This window comes from Anolis sagrei, chromosome X, assembly GCF_037176765.1.
Source record: "Anolis sagrei isolate rAnoSag1 chromosome X, rAnoSag1.mat, whole genome shotgun sequence".
In the NCBI taxonomy this organism is placed as follows: Eukaryota; Metazoa; Chordata; class Lepidosauria; order Squamata; family Dactyloidae; genus Anolis; species Anolis sagrei.
This window is the reverse complement of record NC_090034.1, coordinates 34978392-35002382: the sequence shown is the minus strand read 5'-3', so window position 1 is coordinate 35002382 and position 23991 is coordinate 34978392. Positions and strand designations below refer to the sequence as shown.

The 23991-nt window shown below is 42.8% G+C and overlaps 1 protein-coding gene across 16 annotated transcripts in view; it reads left to right on the top strand.

The window, feature by feature from the left end:
• Nucleotides 1-23501, top strand: part of ARVCF (ARVCF delta catenin family member) — a 537576-nt gene extending 514075 nt beyond the window's left edge. For 13 of the 16 annotated variants that reach the window (XM_060785841.2, XM_060785850.2, XM_067473177.1 and 10 more), the window contains 7 exons: nt 2972-3164; nt 5671-5785; nt 9815-9905; nt 12089-12142; nt 15012-15103; nt 17709-17822; nt 20969-23501. In XM_060785841.2, the coding sequence (XP_060641824.1) occupies nt 2972-3164; nt 5671-5785; nt 9815-9905; nt 12089-12142; nt 15012-15103; nt 17709-17810 (647 nt within the window). In that variant the 3' untranslated portion in view covers nt 17811-17822; nt 20969-23501. The remainder of the gene's footprint in view (nt 1-2971; nt 3165-5670; nt 5786-9814; nt 9906-12088; nt 12143-15011; nt 15104-17708; nt 17823-20968) is intronic. The other 3 variants (XM_060785853.2, XM_060785851.2, XM_060785854.2) reach the window with 2 other exon arrangements.
• Nucleotides 23502-23991: the final 490 nt, after the last annotated feature.

The window sequence follows — 23991 nt, the reverse complement described above, 5'->3', positions numbered from 1 at the left end:
GTCAACAAATAATAAGCCAAGCCAAACAAATTGGCAATGGGAAAAAAATATTCCAAAGGCAATGATCCAAGCAGTCCAAATCTGTTCCATAAAACCAGAATCAAAACATGAGCATAATCCAGGAAAACAAGAATCAAAACATGAACCCAAAACCAAGACTATAAAAACATCTTAAAAACATGAATCCAAACTCCCAAGATCTTAGACTAAAACATTAGCTTGAAACAAGACTCTAAATCCTCACTGTAATGCGGTGTTGCCTGATCTGAATTCTAAAGGAAACAATTCTCTTATTTAAGGGCCACAAGCCATGAAGTCATGTCTATGACCTTGACTCCCTTGCCTGTGAGATTTCTCACACTGTTGTTTCTCACGGAATCTCGGTGACCTCCTTAATTTGCTTGCTTCTTCCCTAATATGAAGCCTGAAATTCATGCTGACCGCAGGTGTGTTTTCAGATAAACTTTCTCGCCCATCCAACTCCTTATCTGGGGTTACTATGAGACAACTAGGCAAAAAGTCTTTGCCAGCCACTGCATCTCCCTGTCTGCTGGATTCTTAGGCAGTTTCACTTTCAAGCCCATTCTCCCAGACAGGAACAAAACTCTCCTCATTTCCCTCACTGAAAACCCCATCCACTTTCCCAGGTTCTGGAATAACAATCCCCTCATCTTCATCTGCTGGCTGAACAACAACAAAAATGTCCTCTTTCCTACCCTTCATAAATTCTTATGCTTGGCGCAATAACATGAAGTCGGCTTGCTGCCGATTGTAACCGATAGGCTGATCCATGTAGATGACTGTGTCCCGGGTCATAGACAAGCTTAAAGGTTACAACAAAATGTTAAGTTGTGCCCAGAATCAGTCAAGAAAACCTATCCCATTATTTGGCTACTATTGAAAATGTAGAAGTCCTTTGCTCTCCATTTCTAGCCATGTATGCTATATCCGTTAGTAATTACTTTCCCATCAAAAAAGTTTTATTTCAAGAGTCCAAAGTATTAAAACTAAAAGCAGCCTTAGCCCTTTATCTTACTGAATGGCAAAAGGCCCACCTGGGGGTCTTAAGGCATCGTCTCTTGGAAGCACTTAAAATGCTACATAACATGAAAGTTTATGTGCACCTTGTTGAGCTGAGGCACATCAGTTTTGTATCTGACCCTGCAGAACCATTCCGCATGTTCATGCATTAGCATTAATGTGTGATGTTAAGCAATGTGTCTCCTAGTGCCTGTTTGAAGCCATGAAGTATAAAATACGAGAGCCACAAAATCTGCCTTGCAGGATACAAGCACCTCTGCTTTGCCCTGTTGTGCAGAACAGGCTCACTTTGGGCAGTGATTTCTCATACACCTTCCCCTATCCCAAAATAAGAGTTTGAGGTTGAGGGAATGCGCACTTACAGCTGATTCGAGCCAAAACATTTTTAAAGATTTTGGATTTGCAAAGTAATTTTGTGCTTGGGTTTCCAGTGGGTTGAAGCTACACAGGACTTGAGTAGCCCTGGGACCTGAGTCTGTGAAAACTGGGGTAGGCCATATTGGTCTGGAAGGATTACATTTTCCCCACACCAGTCTCAATCAAGGGGAAACAATATGGCACCCTCTAGATCAGTTTCCCAAACTTACCTGACCTACTGCCCCCTTTTCAAGAAAAAAATTACTTGACGCTTCCCTGTAAATCTGTCTTTTTGTAGTGAACTAAAAGAAAGATATAGCGACAAATTTGCATTCTTTTATGTATCTCTATTTCCACCTACATCCTACAATGTGGTAAAGAAGGATTTTGTTGTAAATAAGATACCTTGAAATTAGATAATTATTTGTTTAAATCAACCATAGTAATATCCTCATTACACCACAACACATTAAGATAACGAAGGATCATATTGAAATAAAAACTATGAAAACATTAAAAATAATCTTAAATGGGAAGGATGGATCTGGTGGACTGCTATCAATTTATTAATGTTCAGCTCTATTTTTGTCAACAGCTTGAATTGAAAACTGTAAATACTTACTGCATTTGCACTATTTTTAACCACTTGTCACACAATTCAGAACCAATCTAAATTAGATTTCATACATGTTGCCTATTGTGAACACATCATTGCATGCATATATCCCTGCTAATGCAGGCTGGACTTCTCAACAATGCATGACATGCTTACCTGCCCACACTTGCTTTTTAAGACCAGTCTGATGGCTTGACCACTGATCGGTTAAAACTTGAATTTAGTGTGTTTCATTTGGAAAACAATCACTACTATTTTAGCTTTATGTTACACAATAGATGAAACATGTATGAACACGTTTTCAATTTTTTCTTCTCTTCTTCCTTTATGTTTCCACTGCCTCTTTATGTTTATTTGACATCCCCTAATTGTACCCCAGGCTACTTTTGCACTCCTGAATTGTCCCAGCACCTCCCCAGGGGTCAATACCTCACGAATTAGGAAGCACTGCTCTAGATATTTTGGCCTACAGATTGACCCAGTCTTCGCAATTAAGCAAGAGCAGGGATGCTAAACGTTATTTATTTATTTATTTATTTATTTAATTATTTATTTATTTGCGGTATTTGTATAGTGCCTTTCTCAGCCCGAAGGCGACTCAAGGCCATTTACAGTCAGCAACAATTTGATGCCCTGGCAGACATAGAATTACAGTTAAAACGTTTAGCATATAATATAAAAACCAATAAAAAAAACATTGCATTCTAAACATTTGGGAAGCACCAGGTCAGCTGCTGTTAATCTAACCTCGTTTAATTTGTTAGTAGCTCTCTTGGGTGAAAAAAAGTTTTTCTGTACTTTATTTTTATTTTTTAGTTATTTTATTTTTTTGCTGGAGATGTCTGAGAGTGAACCAGTGGCCTCTGTAGAAAGTAAGTGCTACCTTGTGCTGTGGCTCCATCACTTTCCTTGAGTACCAATCGGATTTGACTAATAGGAGCACTTTTGGACCTTCAGGTAGCTATGCCATGGGCGAGCTGGTAAGAAATTTGCCTAGCAGGCAGCAGAGATCATCGAAAAACTTGGAAGAGGATACCGTGGTTGCAGTCCTGAACACCATTCATGAAATCATTACCGACAGCTCCGAAAATGCCAGGTCCTTGATCCAGACGCAAGGCATTCAGAAGCTAATTGCTATCAGCAAATCGAGGTTAGTTTTCCACTCTTGCTTAATGCAAGGAAGTAAAGATATAGAAAATAGCTTCATGGGACATCAGACTATTTGTTCATTTGGCCCAGCATTGTCTGCTCTGACTGGTAGAGGTTCTCTTGGGTTTCAAGTGGTGGTCTTGCTCATCACAGCACCCATGATGTTGGAAGAAGCAGATTTTGAATTACAGAGTGGCTGCATGTGTGTTAACTTCTGCCAAAATCAAGCATGAATGAGACCGTCCTTTTTTTTCTCTTACCCTCTTTCCTCTGTCTCCTTCTTCTTTTGTGGGTTTCCAGGGAAGAATACATAGGTGCTTATTCTTTTGAAAGTAGGCCACTGGCTTAAAGCTGCAGGTTGTGCATTCCTCCTATACAAGATTGACATCTCAGTTGAAAAGGACTCTCTTGGTCCCAAACTCCTTTCCCAGCCAGAAAAGAACTTTCAGGCAATGATGCTTGGTTTGCACATGAGCTTTCGCTATCAAGATCTCTGAAGGAAGAAATTTAAAAATCACAGCAACATCATAACAACAGCCTTTTGCTTTAGAGGCCACCCGCCAACCTTGTCTTTTAGGTGCAAAATTGAAGTTCTTAAAGGACATGCCAAACCTCTGTATCATAAATCAGTGTCTTTAATAGGTTGAGTTGACTTGAGAGGCAAGATCAATAGAATGCAACGATCAGTCATCTTGGGACAGGGTCCCTTGACGCCTGCTCTATTCCTGAGCATCCGACACACATTTATCATGCATCATCATTTAAGGAAATCGAGGCATTTATTGGCAGACAGGGAGATGTTTGTCCTTTTGCTGCATTCCATTATATTGGTGGCAACGTTCTGGCTGTTAACAGAATAAACTGGCCGACATTCAGACGATTCTAAGGAGATGGGTGATGATCTCAAATGAATCTCCTTTGAGCCATTACAGAGTTGGAGAGAGGCTGCTTTCTCTGTGCATACTTTGTGAGGCAGGCTTTTATCTGCATACTCTCCAAGCTCTGTCACTAACAGGTTACTTCATTAGTTGTATGCAAATATTCCAAAATCTAAAAAAAATAAGAGGGATCTCGAAAGATTTTTGCACTTTCATTTCTTCCCCTCTGCCAGTTGCTTAGCCCCCCCCCCCCCCAAAAAAAAAATATCTGGTACACACTTTACTGAACTTAAGGCTATCACAAATCAGGGCACAGGCAGTTCCAATATTCACATTCAGGTTTCCCGCAACCTCTTCAACTGTAATTCTTCGGTTTTTGCAAATCACTTCCAAGGTTCTTTTGTTCTTCATCCCTATAGCTGGATATCCAGAGTTCTCTGCATCCGTCACACTCATAGTATGGCAATTTTCAAACATTTCAATCCACTCATAAACGACTCTACAAAAGAGAACTTTGTCCCTTACTGAGCATACCTGCAGAGATGGATCTGCACTCCCGGCACACCTTCTGCCCAAAAAAAACATATGAGAGAACGCTGTTTCTCTCAGGTGTCATTTATAAGCTTCGCAGCCATCTTCGCCACAGCGTGACAACTCTTAGACTACACTGTAAGGCCAGCTTGCTTGCCAGACAGATTAGTCACAGGACATTCTCAGGCACGACCAATTACTCCTCCTTCCACCCTCACCATTTCCACTGAAAATATAAACGTGGAAACTTTTTGAAGACCCCCTTTTTGAAGCCTTCTCAGTGATTGCCCCCCCCCCCCCCGGGTGTGGCACTCCCTTCCTGGCAATATTAGATCAGCCCCCTCCCTCCTGTCCTTCAGAAGGATGGTGAAGACCTGGCTGTGGGACCAAGCTTTTGGGGTAATGCAATGAGGCAAAATGGTGTCCTGAGATGGTTTTTAAGTAACTTTGAATGTAGATGTAAGTGATTTTAATGTTTGTATGTATTTATGGTTTTATGTCCTAGCATTGAATGTTTGCCGTATATATGTTGCTGTATATATGTTCTGCCCTTCTCACAAATAAATATTTTTAAAATATGGAACCCTCTGGTGTCATATAGTTTGGATAAAGGATGTTCACCCATACTGTCTCTGAACAGTAGCTTCTTCCATCACAAACCATTGCTTTAATGGGTGTTTTGTCTGAAAGTTGATACAGAAATGTAGACAATTAACAAAGGAATTCAATATTGGCAGAAATGTATGGTTTGTGAGACTCCTGGGAATTTTGCTAGTTTGCACACCCAATTTAGCAATGCTAGGTTCAGATTTGTCCTTCAAAACTTCTGAATGCACATAGTCAACTTTTCTGAACCAGCTGATCCTGATCATCACAATGACCATAAGTGAATGTATCATGTGGTGAGCATCCTCATGGGAACGGACCTTAAAAACATGTCTTCAGAAGTACTTTTGCGAAATAATGGCCAGCCAGCTCTCCCATAACATTTGTTATGAGTTAAACTGTCTGCTGGATCAAATACCTGAATACATCTGATTTGTAATGCTTGCTTTTTGTATGTTTCTCCTTGCATCCTCTCCTCCCTAATTCCAAAAGCAGCCAGTCCTCCAGGGAAACCAAGGCAGCCTCTCATGTCCTTCAGATGACCTGGAGTTACAAAGAGCTGCGGAGTGTTTTGCAGAAGGAAGGCTGGAGCAAATCCCATTTCCAGGTGAAGAGAAAGCAGGCTTCTAATTGAGAATTGTAACCAGAGAAAGCCAAAATTTAGTTCATTTTGGCCTCCACTAGTGATGCTTAGGAAGCATACAAACTTGTTTTCAATTTCCACTACAACAAATCCAGGTACTATTTTAAGAAAAGTCAGATTTGGGTAAACACACAATTAGCTTTGATGAAATACTTTCTTTTTTATATATCATTGCATGTTAGAGACAAGGATATTTTTGGAATGGGGAGCAGCCCAGAGAAAGCAAAGTTAATAGGATATGAGAAGACAGAGAACAAGAGAAACTACTTAGCTGTGATTGTATACATTTATATCCTGCTTTCCCATTAAATATGTGCTTCTCACTAGAGTCTTAGAGGTGTCTCCTCAGAAGTAATTCCTGTTGAGCTCCAAAAATTGCAACCTCCAGTAGTTTATAGAGCTCCAAAAGTTAGAGGAAAAGATACTTTACACAAATCAAAGTGGGGACAACTCTTGAAAATAGTCCAGTGGATCCATCGCAATCTGGTTTCAGGCCTGGTTACAGAACTGAAACAGCATTGGTCGCCTTGGTGGATGATCTATGAAGAGAGCTAGACAAGGGAGAGCTGGTTCTCTTGGACCTCTCAGCAGCTTTCAAAGTGACTTGCAGTTTCTCAAGTCATTTCTGACACAATAAAAATACATTGATCATGGAATCCTTCTGGGCAGTCTCTCTGGGATGGGGCTTGGGGGCACTGTTCAGCAGTAGCTCCGGTCCTTCCTGGAGGGGCGGACCCAGAAGGTGGAGCTGGGGGACTCCTGTTTGACTCCATCAGGGCTTACTTCTGTCCCCCATGCTGTTTAACATTTAAATGAAACTGCTGGGAGAAATCATCCGGAGTTTTGAAGTTGGGTGCCAAATTAACGCAGATGATACCCAACTCTATTACTTCTTTCCACCAAAAGCCAAGGACACTGTTCTGATCCTGAACTAGTGCCTATCATCAGTGATGGACTGGATGAAGGCCAACAAGCTGAAACTAAATCCAGACAAGACAGAGGTACTCCTGGTCAGTCGAAAGCCAGCACAGGATATTGGTTGCAACCTGTGCTGGACAGGGTCACACTCCCCCTGAAGGCACAGGTTTGCAGTCTGAGGGTGATCCTGGACTCATTGCTGACCCTGGAACCTCAGGTGTTGGCTGTGGCCCGGAGCACCTTCACACAGTTAAAACTTGTATGCCAGCTGCGCCCATCCCTTCAGATGCCAGACGTGGCCATTGTAGTTCACACCTAGTTTGGACTACTGCAACACTCTCTAAGTGGAACTGCTTTAGAAGATAGTTCGGAAGCTACAGTTAGTCCAAAGATCGGCAGCCAGGTTACTAACTGGGGCTCCACACAGGGAGAGAACCACTCCCATGTTATGGCAGTTCCACTGGCTGCTGGTCCGCTTCCAGGCTAAATACAAAGTGCGGGTCATTACCTATAAAGCGCTAAACAGTTCGCCTATTTGTCCAACCACATCTCCCTATATAGAGCATCTTGTGCACTGTGGTCAGCAGAAGAGGCCCTGCTCTCAGTCCCACCCCTGTCACAAGTGCAGTTGGTGGGGACGAAAGAGGGAGCCATCTCCATGATCAGCTCCCCACCTCTAGAACTCCCTTCCTATAGAAATAAAAGTGCCCCCACCCCCCTCTCCTTCAGAAAACTTCTGAAAACACACGTATACATCTTAGCATATGGAGAGGAGGAGGACTAACATGTAGCACTTTATGGCTGCTGGGGTGTATTTCAAATTACAACTCAGGTCAGGCACTGTTTACATAGTCGTTTAATTGTCTAGGGTATATGATTTTTGTGCACTTATGTTTTATTAGTGAAATGATGTTCTGTTTTAGCATCTATATTTTTATTCCTTTATTTCAATTCTCATTTGGTAGTAAATCTGTGGTCTATTTTACATTTTTAATATTTTGTGATGGTAATTGTGGCATAGAATGTTTGCCTTTTTATATGTATGTAAACCGCCCTGAGTCCCCTCGCAGAGAGAGGGTGGTCTAGAAATAAATTATTATTTTACTGACACAAAAACACAGTATGTCACAGCAAACAAGATCTATATGTTGGATTTCGTATCACAAAATCACAAGTTGAACACTTCCCAAGTGTCTAGGACTGTGTGATGTATTTTCGAATGATGCGCACAGATCCAAGTAAGGTGGCTTTTTGCAGTTGACAGATCGTAATTTTGTTAATGTTTATTGTTTCCAAATGCTGGCTTTTGGCACGACACCCAGTGTGCCAATGACCACCGGGACTACCTGTACTGGTTTATGCCAGAGCCTTTGCAGTTCAATTTTGAGATCCTGATAACAGCTGAGTTTTTCCTGTTGTTTTTCCTCAATACGACTGTCACCCGACATTATTATTATTATTATTATTATTATTATTATTATTATTATTATTATTGTGAAGACTGAGGATGCTCCGAAGATTCTTCCTTGCCTCACTTTGAGAACACTTAACAATCAGGAGTTTGGGATTTCACATTGAAAATCTTAAATGCAACCAATAAAATAGTTAGTATACGAGAAGATTAGTATAAAAATATCACTCTTTGGAGCTGGGTAATTTAACTCATTCTAGCCTGTAGTATCCCCGAGGAAGGCAACAGTGTCAGGAAGTTTATGCAGGAATCCTCAGACGAGGAGAAGATGAACCACAACATTTCATTGACAAATTCTTGGAAGTCGTACGAAAAGTCAAGGAAACACTGCACCAATAATAATGACTAATGAATAGGGCCCAAGTCCCAAATGCCTGGTGTCAAAAGGTTCATTCATTCATTCATTTACCTTTATACCTCACATTTCATACAACAAGCTAAAGTAGTATACATTATTTCCTTCTTTCGACATTATTATTACACTATGTAACACGATTTTTGTTCCTGGCTTATAAATGTCATTTCCAAATTTGGTTTTTTTGTTTGTTTGTTTGTTTGTTTTTTGTGGTACCCCCTGCAGCACAATTTGATATGGTTTTTCAATGAATGTCTCATTGAATCTCAACCATTTCAACATAGTTTATGGTAGCTACATAAACAAAGTTTCTGGAAGATAACAACTACTTCCAAAGTAAGTACCATATAATTAGAGAGGAAATAACACTTTCAAACCAGAAACAGAAGATTTGTAAAGTGTTTTTGTTGTTGTTACCTGCCTATTATTATTACCTGCCTCTCCTCACAGCTTAAGGTGGGGGACAGCATGGTTAAAACACATAATTCAATAAAAATATTTTAAATATATTTTAAAATATATTAACATACACGGAACAGAGATTAAAATACAATAATAAAATTTAAATTTAATATTAACTGTTTCAAATTAACTAGATGATTAGGCTGAAATAGCGATTGTTCATTGATAACGGTGCATCTACACTGTAGAATTAATTCAGTTTGATACCACCTGAAATGCCATGGCTCAATGCTATAGAATCCTGGGATTTGTAGTTTCATAAATTCTTTAGTTTTCTTTGCCAAAGAGGGCTGGGGCCTCACCCTGCTGCAGCTCCAATAATTCCATAGCATTGAGCCACGGCACTTAAAGTGGTGTCAAACTGCAGTCATTCTACAGTGTGGATTCAGCCTCAGTCAGCTTTGTGGCCCAGTAGAGAGCGGTGACCGCTAGGTCTCCAAAGTCCCAGTCCAACAATCACTACACCAAACTGGGTCTCCAAGTTGTTACAACCATGCAAAGATAATTTTAGTAGCAACCATTCATAAATGTCTGTTGCCATGCCATGATTCTCTAGCATCTTTCCAGCAACCCCTTAGAGCACATCTTTCATACACCACTCTTGAAAAATAAGATTCCTGCATGCCGACCTAAGGCTGAGCAGCATCATGCTGAAATAGGAAATATAATGTAGATTGTTTTTCTTGTAATGAGTTTTTTGTAATGCTTTTGAGAAGTGGATTTTGCTTTCTGCTCGCCTTCCTGTAAGTTGCTGACTCTGGCTTTTCTCCCCCTTTTTCTATCCTAGTCTGGCTCTGCTACTCCTAAGGGATCCAAAGGTACCTCTTGCAAATCAGGCTACGATGACAGCACTCTGCCTCTTGTGGATAAAAGTCAAGGTCAGTCAGTCCTTGCACAAAGAGCCATTGCCTATGGGTTTGCATTTACAAAAAAGCTGCGGGGACCCGGGATGGATTGGAGCTGGTTTGGGAACCGCCCTCCCTCCATACACGCACTTCACTCACAAAAACATGTTCACACTCACACAAAAGGCCACTGCTTAGTAAAGGAAAAGAGGTACAAAAGGGCAAACTGCATGAATGAATGCTGCTCTAGGTTCATCCTGGAAACCAGGACAGCATTCAGGTGGCATTGGTTCCCTGGCTGTACAGCAGGGCTGTCAAACTCATTGTGATGGAGTTTGACAGCCTTGTGTTTGCCTTCAAAGGGCCGTTGAATCCATGGCTAGACCATCTGGGGACACAGATAGAGGGCCACCTATAATGTTTTTGTTTTTTTGCATAGTGGTTGGTGCAATTTACATTTTGCCCAGTCTGGGTCCCCGGATGTTATTGAAGACAACTCCCATCACTTTTGATGATCTGCCATGTGGACTGGGGATGATGGGAACTGCAGCCCAATAGCCCTTGTGGCCCTGAGGCTGGGGAAAGGTTAAAGGAGGTTTTAAAATCAGGCATCACATCCACAAGTCTTGGATCTCAATCCAAACCTCATTCCTCTGACTGAACAAACAAATGGCAGCCTCCCAGATGTCATCCCTAGTCATGACTTCTAGTGTTGAGGAATTCAGGAGCTGGAGTCCAGCATCTAGGGGGGGGGGGGCACATAAAAGGGGGCTGGATCTGCCCTACAGGCTTTGACTTTGACACACATGCTATAGATATTTTGACCTACAGATTGAATCAGCCTTTACAATTAAACAGCAGCAGGGATGCTAAAAGTTGTATTCTAAATCACCTGGTAGGCACCGGGTTAACTACTACTGATTTGATCCCATTCAGCGCTTTGTTAGTGGAAGGTACATTTGTATGTAAATAGGGTTGCAGCTACGCTGTAGAACACTGGTTCCCACCCTGTGGTCCATGCACCACTACTGGTCCTGGAGAATTAAAATATGGTCCGCGAAGCAAAGACCTTGTAAGATACAACTCCCAGGATGCCATCGCACTGAGCTAGGGGAATTCAATTTCATAGTGCAATGCAACCTGTGTATAGCCAAAAGTATCCTGGTTTACCGTGGCTGACTTTATAACAGTGGTTTCCAACCTGTGTTCTGTGGATCATCAGTGGTCCACAAGAACTAAAATATGGTTGGCGGCCTCACCGTTACTATACCATTGCAACACCCCATGGACCACGCTCCCTTCCTTGTGGCCATGCGCCCGTGGCAAGGAGGTTAGAGAAAGCTATTATAACTAAACCGAATCTGAAGTTGACCAAAACTGATTAATAATCCTTTTGATATTAATGTTGGAGAGTGGTCCCTGGTCAAAGTGGTCCCTGGTCCAAAAAAAAAAAAAGTTGGAAACACTGCGGTAGAATGAATGTGACTTGGCACCATTTAGCTGTCATGGCTCAATGCTGTGGATTCATGGGAGCTGTAGATTTACAAGATTTTTGCCTTCTCTGCCAAAGAATCCTGGGCGGGGTGGGTGAATCACCAAACTGCAAAATGTGGGATTGCATAGCATTGAGCCATGGCCATTGAAATGATATCAAGCTGCATTAATTCTACAGTGTAGATGCAGCCTAAGAGGGCAAGGATGAAAAGGCAAAGAAGGAAAAGAGACAGATGCGAAGGCAAGGGAATGGGGGGAAAGAAGGCCTCCAAATGGCACTGACCCCATTGTGCTATCCTGAACTAAAGAGTATCTTGACTATTTCATGATTGACTCACAAGCCTTGTATCTCCATTCAAACCCCACTGTCTTGACAAAACAGAACTGCAGCCTTGCAGTTGTGGCCATATCACAATTCCCATCAGCTCTAGTCATGAAGTCTAACAGAAGTCAGAGTACAGCAACTGAGGGCCCCATAAAATAACAAAGAGGGGCAGATTTGGCCCACAGGCCTTCACTATGACACGTGTAGTCTGGTCAATAGTAGCAACCGCATTTAAGTCAAAGAATTAGTTATTTTAATTTTGGAACTCTAATAGTATGTATCTCTTGGGGTGGCAGGAGCCTTGAAATTATAACTACTTTTTAAAGTAACCTTCCAAACTATGGGTCTGGCCTGCCTCTCGCACAGAATTATGGCTTAATTTCTCTCTCTGCTATAGATAATGAGAAGACCGGAAGTCGGGATATGATTCCTATGGACGAACTCGGTCCAGGTAAATGCAACTGTGAATCAGCCACCCTGTTGACCTCAATAGCGAATGCTGTCACTCAGAAGGGAATTCAGCTTGTTCTTTGGGAGAAGTTCTTTCAAGCATATGTGAAGCTGACATTTAGAGCAGAACTTTTCTTTCCAAGGGATCGATAGTCTTTAACTGCACAACCCTATGCATGCGTTCTCATTGAGTTCAATAGGACGTACTCTTACACCCAGGTAAGTGGGCATAGGGTCTCAACTTGCATGTGTGTATCCAGTGCAGACAGACGTACACACATATATGCACATACATTCACGCACAGGCATATATACATCCATACATATGCATATGGAGGGAGAGAGGTCAATAAAGCATGGTTACTTAACTGAGTTTGGGTTTTATGGCCTCATACTTTTGAATGTTTCCAGTGATGTAGCCTCATTCCAGGCCAGCTTCACCCAATCTGGTGTCATCCAGAGGTCTTGGACTACCCATCATTTACTGGCTGGAAAACCTCCTGTCATTTGTACCTTGACATCAAAATTTAGCAACCTTTTGTGTCTGTAAAAGAAAGGGAAATGTAGACCCCCTCCCTCACCCAAATCTGTTACCTGAGCCGTTGTGGTGTGGATTTCTGAATGGTTTGATTCTGAATGTTTTGAATCTTTTGATTCAGATACAAATAGCCCTGGTGGAAGGCGAAATCTGAGGCTTTTCTTGTTGCGATGAGGCCACAGATGGCCAGTGCATGCTTTGCATGCAAAAGGTTCCAGGTTCAATCCCTGGCATCTCCAGATAGGACTAGGCAAGACTCCTGTCTGAAATCCCGTGACGCGACTCAGCAGTGTGTCCTTAGCGGTAAAGTGGCTCAGAATCTGTGGGTAAGGATGGAAACTAAACACACCAACACACATTGCTGGAGCGAGAAGGTGGCCACAGCTTGATCGGTTACAGCTGAAGGTCCTTAGCACAGAACAGATCCAACCCACCTGCCAAACATTAGTCCACTTTGGGGAAAATGATGGGATGAGAATATAGGGAACTCCACTGCATCATTCCTCTATCATGTGGAAGTTTAGTAGGCTGAGCTGCCTAACTTTGGCATAGTTCTGGCAACTTTTATTCCCAGTATTCTCTGAGATCCTAAAAGCATATTTTGCTGTCCAAAATTGGATGTGGCGCAATGTACTCATAGAAGAGGTGCAGTACCAAGTCCATTGGAGCTATGCAAGGAAGGCAGGGTGGATTGTTCTATTAAAAATTAAAGTGGTATGGTGTGGCCAGAATGAATGATACCCTTGTAAACCAGAGCGGAAAATTCTGCTCTCAGTAAGTGTGGAGGCGGCTACCGATTGACTGAGCCATCCAGTTGCTGATTGGCTCAGCTGGTGGAGAATGAGTGATCAACAGTTAATGCAACCCACATGGCTGCTGGAGAAGCTGCTTTGAGGCAAGTTGTTGTGAACTAGGGACCTCACATCTCTTGGCTTCAAGCCGATGAGGCCCAAACAAATTAAGTGGGATTTGTGCTAAAACAGGTTCTTATGTTCCTAGCCCTTCCTGAAAGTTCTACTTCTGTATCTAATCAACATGCAAGAGGGAAAGCAAGGATGAGAGTTCAGTCCTCATCTCATTTTTCTTTAAACTAAAATGAAAGATCTCTCCAGCAGGGAACTTTCTTGTGTAGATGACCCATTTGAGTCTGGACCCTGAAAATCTGAGTTTCTATTATTATTATTATTATTATTATTATTATTATTATTGTCCTGCTTGATTGCTCTTAAAAAGAGGCCCAAAGTGATTAACAATAACAGCAACACAATGTATAATGTAAAACCTAAAAAACATCCTACAACAACTGCAATAGAATTAAACATTGACACTATTTAAAACAAACAGAATAACAATTTTGCCTGCCACTCATCCAGTGTGATAAGGGGATGGTGGAAATGGCTCTAATTTCTGTGTTCTCCCATTTGCCTGTTGAATTGGATATTGATCTGGAATGCTTGAAAGGGGCTTCTATGGTGGCAAACCAAACATTTGAGTGTTGCGTAGATGTGTTTGGAATACATGCCATTATAAATAAATAAATAAATAAATAAATAAATAAATAGAAAACATTGGCTTGTTTTTCATACCCCCTCACTTCAAACCTTTGTTCCAATGTGTTCTTTATTTAAGGGGAGGCTGCAGCATACATGCTCTGAATGGGAAAGGAGTAACTTCAAATGGAATGACACTACCAGGTGGCCATGTACTTTCTGACAGTGTGCACTTTAAGAAAAGATACCATGCCTAGAAGATGTCATTATTCCATTCTGAGAGTACAATGTAGAACTTTTGCTATCACTGGATGCATATTGTAGGCTTAAGGAAGACTTCTAGATGGGAAGCCTGGAAGAAATGTGGTTATTAATGGAGTGGCTGCATATGATTGGATTCAAGCCGCTATCTACTCCTTAGGTTCCAGAGACTAGAAGATTGAGAACCTGGTATACTTTTTAGATCTTTGAATCACATATTGGTTCAGTCAGTATCTTAAGAACAGGGTGGAACCTGTTTCCTGATAGCTATCTCATCTGTCCTCCAAAAGATAGAAGGCTTTTAGATTAGAGCCTCTGCCAAAGATCTCATAGTATGACAGGTTATCTTTCTTGTGACCTTATGAGCTTGTGACTACTCCTTTGGTCATGTGGGCTGTTGGGGATGCTGTTCTCATTGTATCATATAAGATAGCAGTGGAAGATACAAAGCCCTACCAGCTTTGATGTTATTGTGTAAAGATCTGTCTCCCCCTTGAACAAAACGTAGAGTGAGCAGTGATTTCGTGCCACGTGGCTGTTGACATTACAATGTCCTTATAGCCGATGTCATTCCCCTGCAGATGGCTACTCCACCATTGATCACCGTGAAAAGGAGCGCAAGTACAAGGCTAACGACAACATGGGAGATGCATCCGAGAAGGAACCACTGAAAGTAAGCAGGTCTTACCACTAGCAAGCAACACCTCCCACAACCTTGGTTTACAGCAGTGGTGTCAAGCTTGTGTCCCTCCATGTGTTTTGGACTTCAGCTCCCAGAATTCCTGGCCATTGGACAAGCTGGCAAGGGCTTCTGGGAGGACCACAAGTTTGACACCTCTAGTTTATGGGTATAAATGACACAGGCTCATCTTTATGGGAAGAAACAGTGTGGCTAGCAGACAGTATCATACTGTTACATTTGTCTTCTCTGTTGCTGGCAATGTGAGTAACATAAAAGGCCAGTGTTTTCATTTTGTTCTTTTCTACTGAGGGCCGCTTGCTTTTTCCCCCATTTGTCGAGGGTGGAAATCAACCCTCAGGAGCCTTCTCTCTGTATAAATAATCCTCACCCTTGGTTTCTGTGTTGGTGCTGCCTGTCATTTTCATCAGCTGCCAAGCTCAAGGGTTCTTGGGGTGTCTCCCCAAAGTTGTTCCTGTGCATCTACCCACTCCCCTGGATGCAAAGATAGTTACCTCTTAAAAGATTATTTCTCTGCTATGTAAAAAGAGAGACTCAGATTTTCAAGCAGAGGGGATTTTCAGTCATTGCTCTGCCTTCCGCACCCCACAGCTTGTGAGGCAGGGATCTCTGGTACTCCAAGATCCCACAGCGTCATCTCATTTTCTCAGCATCACCCTTCATCCTGGGATGTCACTTTCCTAGAGATGATTAGAAGACGATTGAAAAGGGAAGAAAACCCAAGGCACCAGGAAAACTCACACTAATAGGCCACTTTTCCTGGCAGGCTTCTCTGTCTGAGGTCATGCCAGCACCAGCAATAGCCATTAGGTATGCTGGCTGGGAATATTCAAGCAGCTGGAGTTGAAAACAAAAAGCACACTTCTCTTTCTGCTTTGGTTTTCTTGCTTACCATTCTTTCACCTAAAACTAGCCCCAACTCCACAGGTTATAGCTGTGCAGGAAACTTGGTTCTAACAATCATCTCTTCTCCCTTGGGCTTTCCATGCTGGTGAAACACAGAGAGTGTGCAAATGTTTGTGCTTGTAGTCAATAGCCAAGACTGTGTTCAGATTCAGTCACTTTGTCCAGTGTCCTGTTCATCTGCCTGCCTCATAAATATAATCTATTGTCTTGTGATTACACTCTTGGGGACAAATCCGATAAGTCGAGTGCTTTATTTAGCTGGGCCTGTGCCCAAGAGTTTCCAAGCACTGGTGTGACTGTGACATACTGCCCTCTTTACCCCCTGTTCTGCTTTACTTATGCCATTGCACTAAGCAGAATGGTCAGTGGACGAGGACTGTAGCATCACATGCATGATGATCCCTCAGTGACCCTTAAAGCTGCCCCTGTCACCAGGAAGCCATTGAAGGTGACGTCTGGTTGCTTCATTTGACCTACCCTTCATCTGCCTCCTCAGCAACAAGTGCCAGGAAACTACAGCCACCTGCAACTTCCAGGTCTTGTGTTAGCCATGAAAAATCTGGCTAGAATCAGTCAGTGCTTCAGAGTTAGTCTGAAGAGGACATGACGCGTGACTAGCTGGTAGAACTATATGGATTTGACCCTGAGCACAATAATTATTGCATCCTTAGGCACCCTGAGCTCTTCAGAAAAATATTGCAAATGTAATAATTGTAGTGTTAGCCATGTGGCTATTCAAAACAACTACTTGTTATGGTTCATAGCCAGCCTTTTAATTTCCCACAGTGGCTCATAAGAAGGGCTGGTCAGTTGCCCTGTGAGAAGTTTAAAGTACAGTTAGATCCACTCAGTTGACATTACTCAGACTTCAGTGACAGGTTGGTAGTATTGAAAGAGTAGACCTTAGCATTACAGACATCGGTGACAGGCCTTGGCAGGACTCTGAAGGTGCCAGCTACGGGTAGCAGTGCTTTTCCTCCTAGCATTCCAGAGCAGATCTTGACCAAATGCCAGTCATGGAGCTGTGTGGTGTTGATGTGTCAGCTTCTGTTTGTTCCCTGGGCATATCCTGCTGAATGACTACTGTAACATCTCCTAGACAACTAACCTGTCCTGTGGACCAAGTGATGTGCCAGCATTCTCTTCCAAGCAATATACCTAGGCTTGCTTACTTAATGTTAACTCATAATTGTTGCTTTGAGAACCTGAAACTGTAATGGTGCTATGGGGGAATCTGATTGTGGGGGCCAGAATGCCTGCCGATGCTTGCAGTCCGTGGGCCAGATGGGCATTGATGTGAGGCCTTGACCCAAATCTTCCCCCTGCTCTTGTGCCTCCTGATTTCCTCTCCCTGGTATTAGGGGGTGTACTACCACCATCATCTCAACTATAAAATGTGTGTTGAATTGGAGTGCTCACAATCCATGGGCTCAGCTGCTATTAGTGACAGATGCGCTGCTCCATCCAGCGTGGTCTGCTTGATGCTCTCAGATGTTATGGGCATTTGCGATGAAGCACATCTTTTGCTGATATGTTCTCTTTCTTTCTCTCTCTTTCTCTCTAACGCTTTCTTGTAAGCCTTTTGAACTGTCGACTTTGCCTGTCTGTCTGTCTGTGTGTCAATTAATCTGCTCTGTTTTGCCTTTTTAACGCCTCACCCTGTCTGCTGCAGAATGACACAAGTAGGAAAACCATAAACAGGAGCAATAGGGCTTCAGTGACTCTGGTGGATGCCCGTGATCCTAAACCCCAGCCTGTTGACTCCTGGGTCTAATTTGCATGCATGGTAGGTCCTTTTCGCCATACTTGGGGCTTGTGATTAACGTGTCTTGTTTGTTGTGCATGACCTTGCACTGCTGCCGCGTTATCTTCCCTTCCCCGGTTCCTTCTCAGGCAGATAAAAGGCGGCCCTGGCTTGTGAGTGTGTGCCCTTTCCAATCTCTATTTCACACCACACTTTGAAGGAAATGTTGTCATGTGGAGCAAATAATAATCTGTCACAGAAGCACACAGCAGACTCAAGGCTCGGTCAGTGGAGCCTCTTGCCTTTCAAGATGAGGAGCTGCTGAAAATGTCCGGGAGGAGAAGCTGATGAGAAGTCTTCCAGTAGATCCAGGATGCTCTCCGTCAGATTAGTTTACTCCCCCAGAGGGATTAGGACTGCAATTCCCATCTTCTCCAGACTTCATGGCCTTGGAGGTTGTGATGTAATATGCCTGAAGCCCTGGTACAGCTACTTTAAATCTCCTTAATGGGTAACACTTGCCCCATCTGCTCCCACATTACTGTGCACCTTTGAGGAATGCAGGTGCCCAAAGGAAACCCTCCCAAAAGGGAACTTGAAGAAGCCCTCCTTATGAGAGGCAAATGAGTCCCCTGCGGGGTGAGAAGGATGGAATATAAATACTGTAAATAATAAATAAATAAATAAATGTTGTCAAATGGCCAGCAGGTGCAGACGAGCCATGTCCTTCCCTCAGGCTGAGCAGTGACTTCCAAAATAAGGTCTCATTTATGAGGCCTTCAAAACTGATGCAGAGGTTTTGAAGGCCTTGTGAATGAGGGCAGTTGGAAAGCCATGCTCCTCTGTCAGGTCAAAGCTAGCGAATGAGCCAGTCTCGGCCTGATGAAGGGATGCAAGTGAGTTTACATCCGCGATTCTAACGTGACATCGAATCTAATGCACACCAGACGTTTAGCTATGTAATTTGGCCAAAAAAGGTGCAGATTAGAATAAAGTAAATATGGTACATTTTATTTTGGCTTGATATGGGATATTTGCCCTGGGAGAAACAGGTCAGCATTTTGTTCAATAAACAAACCTGTACAGGAGACCATGTCAGTCATTCCGTGATAAGGACAAGTTGTCTTTTCCTTGCTAAGATGTTTGACACCAACTGCTATCTTGTTCCAAACTAACCAGTGCTATGTCTGTGGTAGCCCTGGAAGTAAAATCCACATGGTATCAGCTTATGGAAGAGTAGAAGAAAGATCCTAGGCTTAGTCAAGTCTCCTTTTCTTCACACTCAGTATTGACTTGGCACTGGAATGGAATTTTTGCAGTCAGATTCCGCAGTCTAGATGCAGTTGTGTCAGCAGACTGGACAGCGGGAAAGTTCTTCCTATCTAGGAAGTCTTACAGGCATTATTCAGATGTTTTTAAAAAGTCCATGCAAACATGTCAGGGGAGAGAGAGCATCTCAACAGCAACTGAACAGAACTGTCTGTACTCCAGTAATTCAAACAATATGGCTGTAGATGACCTCCAGTATTGGAGGCAGGTAACAAAGGACCTAAATGACCTAAAGACACCAGATCCTGTCTGATCTTGGAAACTAAATGGACCAATAGACTGAAATGGTAATGGCTCCAAACTGCGGCCTGAAGTACTCTGGGGGACTTTGTGGCGACTAGTATGTTGTGTTATCCCTAGTGCTTACCATTCTTGCTCTTGTTCTTAAGAGATTATTTAGACAACAAAACAAATCTGCACAAACATTTGCTTGTTTATGTGTTGGGCTACATTGTGGGCAGTCCTGTTGAACTTATCCCCTAATGCACTGCTTCTTAAACTGTGGGCCCCAACCCTGAATGGGGTCCCCTTAGCTCAGTGTTTAGGCTACGAAAAAAAAAATCTTCTGAATGCCTGTTGTTTTAGATATTTACACGAATCTATTGTGGAGTGTTTACAGTGGATGCTGCAGAAGATGCTTCAGCTGTGTTTCATAAAAAGGAAAATTAGCCTTTCAGCAAACCTTGTAAATAGTGGTTTGTTATCAGTATATGTTTGAATTTTGTAGCTGTTTTATATACCTATATATCCGGTGTCACATAAATATTTATTAAGCCAAAAGGGGTCCGAGGTGGAAAAGCTCTGCCCCAATGTCACATCATGTCCAGCAGCTTCCCAGTTTTTCTCTTGTGGGGAGATCTGTAGAGGGCTTTTATGGAGCTCCTGGGATGAGAAACCTTCCAGATCACAACTGTGTTCCACTGAATAAAGTAACAGAACTTTACAGAGCTTTGCCCTCAGCACATGAAAACCTGGGATGTTTCTGGAGGTGCAGTGATGCTTCAGGATGGAGTTTTCACACCTCTGGCACCCGTTCATGTAGAGAACATTTGAGTAGGTACGGTTGAAATATCTACCCTGATTTACACAGCTTTTTAAAAAAAGGAGAAAAATACACTGACAGAGCCAACTTGAAACAATTTGGCTTTTGGAAACATCAGAATGCCCCCACATCTTCCCCATTCAGTATTCAGAGGATGATTGGATGACCAGTTGGGTGGTGGCAATGGGTGGTGCCAATGGGATGGCATCCTTTACCAAACTTGAGAGCATTAGTCCAGTTTATAAAGACCAGGACAAGCCAAGTCAACAGTGCCATGCCAAGAGAGGACAATGGTTGGGGCACAAAACAGCAACAACCAAGGGGTCGGCCTTCCCTAGCAGCTGCCACCTGAGGCCAGTGTCTTGCCATGCCCAATTCTAGCTACCAAGGAAAACGCAGAAATACCATAGTTCTTCAATTGTAAGATGCCATTGATTGTAAGATGCACCCTAATTTCAGCATCAACAAAAAGATGTAAGATATCCTTGCGATTCAAAGACACACTCCATTTTGGAGATGTTTATCTAGGCTGAAAAGTGTCTTAGGATTGAAGAAATACTGTAGAAAAGAGTGAGGATGGAGAGAGAAGGTCAGGGAGGGGGAAAACCAGACAAACAAAATGTTCAAAAGGAAGAGAAGAAACCCGGGGTGGAAAAGGGAGAAATCTCACCTGGCAAGGAGGAGGATAGGGAAGAGCCCAATGATCCTTTTCAAACATGTTCTTTGTTTTGGGGGGGACGTGGTCTGCCCAAAACAGCAAAATCTTCTTCTCTGATCCCATTCTTGGGAATAACTGGCTTTGACTCTTCTCTTCCAGGGCTAAGGTCCAGCTGCTTGTTTTATTCTTCTTCTTATTTTTTTTCCTCAACTTCAACAAAGACTCAACTCACACAGGATCTCATTCAACCATCACTGCCATTCAGATTCAGAGGGCCTTGACATTTTGCATCGATGGAAGCCACCGGGCGGCAGATCTCTATGCAGGCGGGGGACCAGGGGCCGGGGGACCGAAGCATCAGCTGGTCCTGGAGCGGCATCCTTAGAGTAGGGACTCTTCTGCCTTGGGAGGACCGACCAGATTCCCACCCACCTCCCTCTGCCCTTTCCACTTCCCATCGGAGGATTCGGAAAGACAAGCTTACGTCAAACGAACGGTTCCTGTTCTGAGCCGACTCTTCTATGCGGATGTTGCCAAGTTAGGGGATGAAGGTCATGAGATGGGGAAGAGGAAGTCGAAGAAGACAAAGACGTCATGTGTGAAAGAAGAAGGAAAAAAAACCCCTACCGATACTCCAAGTATACCTTTGGTACGGTCATTTAAACTAGCACTTTTTCCTCCCCTCCCTCCCCCCTTCCCCCGCCTTTTGAACTGTGAATTTTTCAAGGAAAAAAAATGGCAATGATAATACTTTCTTTTTTTTTCTTTTTTGTGGCCTATTGTGGAGGTTTTATTCTTTGATCTATGGGAAACGTAGAACTGTTGAGCTGAGTTTGATGGATTTTGATGAAAGGAGGAAAAAAGAAAAAAAAACATAATCTTGGTTGACTGACTTGGAAAAAAAGGTGGAAGATGGAATTGACGTGGGCTGTATAATCTGCTTTTGAAGTAAGCGATACCACACTGTGCTCTCTCTATATTGTCATTGGTGTACAATTCATCTGCCTTTTGACTTCTGTAATGGCTCGTTTCTATTTCCAAACATATACAATGCTTTCTTTGAGGTTTTGCTGTCCTCGTTCAGAAAAAGAGAAGAAAAAGAAAACCTCAAACTCGATCCAGTTGACTTTTGTTGTTAGCAGTGTTCATAACAAGTGCGCCTTTTGATTTTTCAACCTGTTGATGTTGGGTTGATAGTGATTTAATGGTCAGCATCATAGGCTTCCCCCCACCCTGCTCCCATAGATAGCAACAGCTTTTAATTCAAGTGGGATCTTCCTCACAAGGAAGATATGCGTCGGATGCGGCACAAACCTCAGGTGTATCTGTTGGTTTTGCTGGTTGAAAAAAAAGAGGGAAAACCCCAACCTACTACTGGATCCCATCTGTGATCTTTGGATACGCTTTCAGTAGACCACTTCAAAGGGAACTGTCATCTTTCTTACTTACTTCCTTTCTCTTTTTTAAAGCCACCAGTTTGTGGATAGCTTAGAATAGGGATGGCAATTACACAGCCTTCCAAAGACTGTTGGACTGCAAAGCCCAGAATTCCTGTTGGGAGTTGCAGTCCAGTAACATTGGGAGGGCCACATGATTCCCATCCCTAGTTTAGGATGCAATCCTATATGCCTTTATCTGGAAGTAAGTCCCAGAACTTCACTTCCACGTAAACATGCTTAGGATTCTACTTTTAGCCTGTAATTTGGGTTGTAGGTGTCCTATTTATATGGCATCCTATTTATGTGCAAAGCCTTATCTAAGATTTCTCGTTGTCGTATGGGTTTAGAGCAAGATGTTTGCCATTGGTGCATATAACCATATCCCCATATACTGTATACAGTAATGCTTTGTGCTTTAACCGCATTAATTTCTTCGGGGTTTCTAGACAGAAAATGCAAGCAGGACTCTAAATTTCTAATTCAACTGACATTTGCGCTCTCGCTCTCTCTCTCATTTGGTCAAGTTAGTTGGTTGCCATATTAAACTGTGTGATTGGAAAGCACATTCTTTTGTCAAAATCCAGCAAATTTAATTTGGGGGAATCTCAGTGCCTGCTCTTTCCTTTGTGATTTAAAATGAAGCGGGGTTGGGGGGGGGGGGGGTCGGGGTGGAGGCGGGGCGGGGAGAGAATAAACAGAACAAAACGAAATTACTGTACTAGTTCAGCATCTAACTTTTTTGTAAAAAAATAAAATAAAAATACGTTTAAAAAAAGGAGACAAGACAAAAAGCAAGCATCGAGAGCTCTGTGTCGTCTGGAATATAAAGAAAATAAAATTCGACATGAATTACATATATAAATATATATCTATATCTATATATTGTTGTGCAGAAAATAGGTTGCCAAAACCACGTGAGTCACGTTTTGTAGCAGGAAAGCGTTTTTGCAACGATTCAGGGAAAGACTGGTGCCAGAAGCTCTTTTTGGCAACTTGAATGGTACAGACACAAACATATATCAACAGTGGCCACCCCATCCTACCCGCCACTTTCCCCAACCCATCTCAGCTGCGCAAAGCAGGGGTCACCCTGGGGGTCTTTCCAGAAAGCGTGGTGCTTGGGAGTAAAGGGCAGGTTGCCAAGACCCAGAGCAGAGAGAGACTGAGTGGGCCAAAGATCTCTTGATAGGCCAAAGAACAAAGAAAGTGATCTCTCTGGATTCCCCCAGAGACCCTCGTCCCCCCGTCCCCCCGTCCCCCCCCCCCCCCCCCCCCGCGGCTGAAAGTGGAAACGGCTGGTGCGGGACCCCATTTTTCCCCCACCTGTAACAATGGTGCTCTTTTCATACTTCTACTCTTGATAAGCGAAGAGCCTTTTGACTGGGCTGTACATTTTTATACCATCTTGATGACTCTTGCATATTTCTCTTTCTCTCACTCGCTCTCTGCTTTTAGTATACAAAGGGAATTCTGTTTCATTTCATTGTCGTTTTTTAAAAAAACTTTTGTGCAATTTGTGGGTAATTGAGTCTGCTCCATAGTTTGCTATCAAGGCCCTATAGAGCAGGGCTGGGGAGTTTTAGTTTATGAAGTCGGCTTTGGCTTTACTGGGAGTCCAGTCTCTTCCAGTCTGGTTGCCCACTTGCCCATGCCCTCCTTACCCATGATGTGGCCTCTCCCTGCTTTCCTCTGGGAATTGACCCCATTCTGAAGGTTGAAATGCCTCCCCTAAAGTTGAGTTGT